A 7,533-nucleotide genomic window follows, 5' to 3' on the forward strand; every position below is an offset into this window, starting at 1 on the left:
GCGCTATGACAAAAATGCCCCCTTAATGTAAGAGAACTAGATGCGAGCAACCAAACAATATATAGATATTAGTTTTTCGTCTGTATTTAACTTCCTTTTAAGTCAGGCTGAGCTAGCGAGGGAGAAAGCAACCAAACACCCCAATGTATAAACTACGACGCAAGAATGTCCAGCACGGCGTACAGCACGTACCCTGTCAGTCCGGCATGAACCCTGTTCGTGACGTTTCAAGCCGGGTGTTCGGCCCTGTTCTCTGAATATGAAACTAGAAAGTCCGAGGAAGCACGCGCAGAGGAAAACGACTGCACATCCAATCACGCCGCTGTGCAACTACGTACGTACGTGCTTGGGCCATCTATACCGTGGATCGCAATGCACGTCAGGCAAAGTGAACGGGAGCTTCTTCCGTGATGCACCCACACGCCTCAAACTGGCCGATTGCTACTTAAGATCGATCTTCTCCCACATCGATTTGCACCAAGGCAGCTTACTAACTAGCTAGACATCAGTTAACAGCTGATCGTGGACACTACCTACGTAGAACTCATAGGTTGTAAAATGGCTTCTCTCACGAGTAGTTCATGGCTTCATCTCCTACTGCTTCTCGTGGCCATGGGCACGTTCGCGGCAGCCGGTGGCAGCGGGAACCCCACAGCCGGGTTCCAGAAGGTGCAGCTCGCCGACGGCGATTTCCAGGTTCAGAGCCCGTACAACGTGCCGGAGAGCCAGCGGTTCGAGTACCGCAACGGCGTGCGGACGTTCTGGGTGCACCGAAATGACAAGCCCTTCAACACCGCCACACACACCAACCCGCGCTCCGAAGTCAGGCTCCGGGTAAGTACAGAGCACATTGTTGAAATTCCTGCGTTCCCGATCGGCCATGGCATCACATATATGAACTATGCTCTTCCAGGGCCACGACTACTCGTCGGGGGTGTGGCAGTTCGAGGGCTACGGCTACGTGCCTTCGGGCACCTCCGGTGTGTCGGTGATGCAGATCCACAACGAGGAGGGCGCCGCACACTCGACGGTGCTGATGTTGCATGTTTACGACGGCGTCCTGCGGTTCTACAGCGGGGCGGCCGTCGAGGCCAACATCTACGACCGGTGGTTCCGCCTCAACGTGATGCACGACGTCGGCGCATCCACGGTGGCCGTGTATGTCGATGGCGAGCACAAGTTCAGCACCAGCGTGACCCCTAGCAAGTCCTACTACTTTAAGTTCGGAGTCTACATGCAGCACCACGACCAATCCAGCTGCATGGAGTCACGATGGACCAACGTCACTCTCTATACTAAGCACTACTAGACCGTAGACAGCCATATGTGTTGATAATGCGTACTAGCCTGTCGTATATGTTTACACCACCCTATGTATATTACATTATTGATTACCATCAGAGGTTGAATAAATTTCGTTGCTTGGAGTAGTACATGCACATGTGACCTTTAACATGCCCGTGACTTATTTTTCTAATGACTTTTTTAATATATATTTTTTTTGAACCGGGCTTCTCCCCTTTCCATTAAATACATAACGGAAATACATTGATTTGTTCCGAGACCAGAGAGAAGAAGCGAAAGAGAGAGAAGTGAGCTCAGAGCAATGCTAGGAAACCCACCGCCTTGCGCCTGTCATCAGGAACACAAGGCTATGGGGCGAAAACCTAGCATCACCCAAAACCCCGCCACGACTCTAAGGAGGATAGAGAAACATCCAGTACCGCGATCAGTTCGACCAAAACATGAACCAGAAAGATGCTAGAACTACGACATGCCACGCAGGGCCGAATTAGGAGTAAACACCACATCACCAGAATTTCACACCCCGAGTGCATCACCCTTCGCCCCAGTTGTCGTCCCCCTCATCCTGCTTGCTGGTATCTGGCATTGGAGGCCCACAGAGCAGCAACATCTGCGAAGCATTTGCTTTCAGCATCTCAGCACCTTTTTTCATCACCTCAACCATCTCCGGCTTCTGCAACCCTCTCCAGTATAATATAAAAGCACAAGCTGTGAACATGATTTCAAACGGATTATTAATCCATTTCTTTTTAAATGTAGCACGGTTGCGTGCAAGCCATATTGCCCAGCATATAGCAGCCAGTCCAATAGTATATACATCATGACAAGAAGGTAAGAAAGAGTTGATCCAAGCATAATATTGCCACATAGAATTAGGGACATATTCAGTACCCAGCATCGAACCCACTGTCCTCCAGACAACTCTAGCAACAGGACAAAGAAACATAATATGTTGAGCAGATTCCTTCTGATCACAGAAAGAACATGTAGGATCCCCTTGCCAGTTTCTCTTTTTGAGATTGTCTCTCGTTAGGATAGCATCTTGGCACATCTGCCACATAAAGATTTGAATTTTCAAGGGCATCCTAGATTTCCAAATCCATTTATGATTAGACCCAGCCAAGTTTCTTTCTAACCAAGGATACATAGATTTGGTAGTATATTCATGAGTACTATCTAATTTCCAGAATATTTCATCACTTTTCTCCCTGTCCAACTTACTTACAACATAATTTTTGAGCTCATCCCACCTCATTTGCATATCACTATTAAACCTTCTAGGAAAGGAATTGCAAGGATTCATCGATTCAATTTTATCCACAGTATTATTTTGCTCAATGCAAATCTCAAAAAGATCACGGAACTTATCTTTCATACTAAAATTGTCACCCAGATCATCAGACCAAAGACTGGCAACATCACCCTTATTAACCATGATTCCCCTCCCAGCTATATAGTTTTCTCTAACTTTCAAAAGAGCTTTCCAACAGGGGGAATCATTTGCTTTCTATTTAACCATCATAGCAGGTGATTTTTTGAGATATTTAGCTCTCACTATGTCTTGCCATAGCCCCTCTTTTTTCTCTAATTTCCACCACCACTTAGTCAACAAACTAATATTTTGTTTTCTCAGATCTTTAACACCAAGACCTCCTTTATTTTTTGATCTATAGATTTTTCCCCCATTTTACCATGTGATAACCTTTTTTGATACCATTACGATGCCAGAAAAATGTCCTTGTGGGCTTATCCCATCTCTCCAGGGTAGATTTATTGATCAAAAACATAGACATATAATAAGAAGGGATATGTGAAAGTACAACATTAACTTTGATAAGTCTACCCCCAGTGGACAGTGTTTCACTGATCCATGATTCACCATGACTAACAAATTTATCATCCACAAACATCCAGTCACGGCTTTTGAGACCGGCATAGCTAACAGGAACTCCCAAGTATTTAATAGGAAAACTACCAATCTCACAATTGAACATCTCAGAGTATTTCCTCACAGTATCATCATCAGCCCCTAGTGAGAAGATTTCACTTTTTAAGAAATTAATATTCAAACCTGACATGATCTCAAATAGATATAACAGGAGTTTAATGTTCAGCACTTCCCTAGGGTTATCTTCAAAGCAAAGAATAGTATCATCTGCATATTGCAAAATAGCAACCCCATGTTCAACCAGATCAGATGCCAGCCCTTTAAAAAGGCCATTTTCCTGTGCATTAAGGACCATCTTGGTCAGGCAATCAGCAGCTAGGTTAAACAAAAAAGGGGAGAGGGGATCCCCGTGCCTCACACCTTTAGCACTTTGAAAATATTCCCCCACTTCATCATTCAGTTTCACACTAACAGTCCCTCCTACCAAAATGTTTTTAATCCAGCCCACCCATTTGAGATTAAAGTTTCCCTTAACATGACATTCAAGCAAGAAGTCCCAGTTGACTTTATCATAGGCCTTTTCAAAATCGAGTTTAAGCACTATCCCAGGTTTCTTACGACTATAAGAATAGTGTAGAATTTCATGGAGAGACATAATTCCATCCATAATATCTCTACCCTTAATAAAAGCATTCTCGTTTCTGCTGAACAACGTATCAACAAAAGGTTCAAGCCTGATGGTAAGCAATTTGGTGATCAGTTTATAAATGCATCTGAGCAAACAAATCGGCCTAAACTGCTGAATCTTATCAGCCCCAACCACTTTGGGCAACAAAGTAATAATCCCATAGTTGAGTCTCTCCACATCTATTTTATCTTTATAAAACCAATCAAAAAGCATTTTCACATCATCCTTAACTATACCCCAGCAGCTTTGGAAGAATTCAATTGGAATATTATCAGGACCTGGAGCTTTATTATGTTTCATAGAAAATAAAGCATTCCTGATCTCTAGCTCTGAAAAAGGTCTAAGTAATATGAAAATGTCAATATCTCTTAGCTTTTCTTGTTCTTTCCACATATTACTATCAATCCCACACATGTTCCCAGGGGCAGGGCCAAAAAGCTCCCTGTAAAAGTTTGTGGCATGTTTCAATAGATTCTTGTTCCCCTCAATAACAACCCCATCACAACAAAGAGATACAATAGTATTTCTTCTCCTCCTCCCATTCACCATTCTATGAAAATAACTAGTATTATTGTCCCCCTTCAATAACCAGTTTTCATGAGATTTCTGTATCCAGGAAATTTCCTCTTCCATCAAGAGATTATTCAGTTCTACCTCAAGATCTACTTTCTTCATATATAACTCTGGTGATAAAGTATCAGTCTCTTGCAACATTTCCAAGTAGCCAAGTTCCTCTCTCAGCCATTTTCTTCTCAGTCTTGCTTTACCAAAGATATTTGAGCCCCAACCTTTGAATTTTTTTCTTAAACCTCTTCAGTTTGATATTAATGATATCAATAGGATTCTTAGAATGAACAGGTTGCATCCAAATTTGTGCCACCAATGGTAAGAACTCAGGGTTCTGTAACCAGTTCAAATCAAATTTAAAACCCCTAGACTTAACAGGGATAGGAATGTTATCCTCAGTGTTTAAAATCAAGGGGCAATGGTCTGAAATCTCCCTTACAATTTTCCTAACAAAAGTAAAAGGAAAAAGATGCTCCCAGGAGCTAGACATAAGCACTCTATCCAATTTCTCAACTGTTGGTATATTCTGATTGTTGGACCAGGTGTATTGGCCACCACTCATATCAACCTCTCTCAGAGAGAAAGTATTAATGATAGTATTAAAGAGATCAGAAGAATGACCCAATCTAACTTTCTTATTTTTATCACTGGTAAATCTCAGGATATTAAAATCCCCCCCAATTATGAAAGGGCAAGCAACCCCCCTGCACATATCTGCTAATTCAGTAAGAAATTCCATCTTATTCTCTTCATGAGCAGAACCATACACTGTCATAATGCAACAAGTACCCCTTCTACACTTGTCCCAAATTTCAAGCTTCAGAATATATTTGCCAGGTGAACAAGTTTGAATATCAAAGTATGTATTCCTAACACCACAAAGAATACCACCAGATTTCCCTACAACAGGAATCCAATTCCAACAAAAATTATCTCCAGGATCAAATTTCCTCAAGAACTTAGAGGAAAAGTCCTTCTTCATTGTTTCCTGAATCCCCACAAAATCAAGATTGAAATCTCTAATCAAATCACTTAAGTAGGTTGCCATACCTTTTTTCCCATCCCCCTACAATTCCAGAATAGGCACATCATTTATTTTTATTTTAGGGGAATGGGTTTTATTGCTAGGTTTACCAGGATCCATGGTCTTACCTGCAATTCCACTCATTCTTTGATTTTGACTCCTGGTTACGGGCTTAGAGATTACCACATTAACTTTCCTTTTCTCTCTTTTCCTAGATCTTACACTTTTAAATCCTTCCTCATCTACATCTTCCTCACTCCCCAAGCTGTATTAAGATGGGAGGATTCCCCTGTTGCATTAGTAATCAACAACACCTCTTCTTGTTGTTTATTATCAGTATTAATTTTCTTAGCTATATTAGCTCTAGATTTCTCCAGTTCTCTAATAACATCAATAACAGTAAAGTCATCATCAGGGATATTCACTCCCATATGAGAAGACTTTTTTAATATATATTTTCATTTAGTACTCCTAAAGGCAACTCCAACCCTCATGCAAGTGTACATTGTTTTTATTCACTTTTTCATCTGTTTGGATCTGCCGCTAGATGCGATGTCCGGTCTTGCCCGTAATTTGTTGGTCAGTGTGACCAACCGACTGACGCGTTTCGTGTGCACGCACCATTTTTTACTTCTTTTTTGCAGACAAATCTAAACATTGCACAGGGTTTAAAAATTACGTAGTTTATTAGAACTAAATAAAAATCTCAAAATTTATAAACTAAATAAAATTTGATTTATCACAAATAAATAAAAATGTAAAATAGCATATATATATATATATATATATATATATATATATATCTATTGGTTGCCCAAGTAAGTCCACATATGCTTAGAGCATCTCCACCTGCTCTCAAGGACATCTTTTTAGGTTCGATTTTAGGCTCGGGTATGCCTTTTTATCGAAAAACGGCCCAGCCACACCCCCAGAATCCCGTGAGGACGTCAAAATAGCGCTGACAAACTCAGGCGAAACCCAGTGCATTGGGGAGTTCTTGGGGGTGTCGGAGGTAATTTTGGTGAATTGTGTCTCCCCACATGTCATTTTTCTTGGCCCACTTAACCATTTCCCTTACAAACTTTTGATTGGGGTGGGGTGTGGCTAGGAAGATGCCCTCCCCATGCACTTTTATTTCGGCCAAATGAAGCATTTGGCCCTCCAAGACACCAACTTTTTTGTTTTTGTGGTGTTCTTGGGGGCTCCAACGGCTGGAGATGCCCTTAACCAAAACATATTGGAGTTGAATGTGAGTTGCTCGGTCTTGCATTTCATGATGAAACCGGGTGAACAATGGCCCACCGAGATTGAAGCACATCAAAAGCACACTCTATATCCTTCCCAGCACTCTCTTGTGCTCGAGCAAATCTAATCCTTTTCTCTCCTACTAGAGTGGAGATTGTCTTGACAAGAGTTGTCCAATGAGGGTAAATACCATCAGCTAGGTGATATCCCTTGTTATAGCAGTGGTCATTTATCTCAAAATTGACCTCTCGGTCATTGCCTTCTGCAAGCCTTCCGAACACTGGAGAGCGTTGAAGCATGTTCATGTCACTGTGAGAACTAGCCATGCCAGAAAAAGAGTGCCAAATCTAGAGATTGTGTAAAGCCACAACTACAGGTATGACAGTGCAACCTTTGACATACCCCCTATCATGTCCCTGGCAAGCACATGGTCAGTTCTTCCACCTCCAGTGCATACAATCTATGCTACCAAGCATCCTAGGAAAGCCCCTACCTGCATTGATTGTCAACAACTGGGCAGTATTTACATCATTTGGTTCTTTTAGATACTCTGGGGAAAACACTCATGTCACAACCTTATAGAACGCGTACATTGATGGAAGGCATGTGGAATCATCATATAGACATACTCATCAACAAGATCACTTGGAATTCTGTATGCAAGCATCAGAATATTTGCAATGCATTTCTGGTAAGAGGAGAAGCCAACCTTTTTAAGGGCATCCTCCTTGCATGCGAAATAATCATCATATGCCATCACTGGAATAACTTGTCTAGCCATCTGGAAGCGGCGCTGGAATAACTTGGGATTGAAAA

General features: G+C 41.9%; 1 protein-coding gene across 1 annotated transcript; it reads left to right on the plus strand.

Moving 5' to 3' along the window:
- Positions 1–584: 584 nt before the first annotated feature.
- Positions 585–1,324, plus strand: LOC123439492 (citrate-binding protein-like). Its single transcript, XM_045116203.1, has 2 exons — positions 585–834; positions 914–1,324. The coding sequence occupies exons 1-2, from the start codon at positions 613–615 to the stop codon at positions 1,307–1,309; spliced, it is 618 nt and encodes a 205-aa protein (XP_044972138.1). The 5' UTR covers positions 585–612; the 3' UTR covers positions 1,310–1,324.
- Positions 1,325–7,533: the final 6,209 nt, after the last annotated feature.

Source organism: Hordeum vulgare, chromosome 3H (genome assembly GCF_904849725.1).
Source record: "Hordeum vulgare subsp. vulgare chromosome 3H, MorexV3_pseudomolecules_assembly, whole genome shotgun sequence".
Classification (NCBI taxonomy): domain Eukaryota; kingdom Viridiplantae; phylum Streptophyta; class Magnoliopsida; order Poales; family Poaceae; genus Hordeum; species Hordeum vulgare.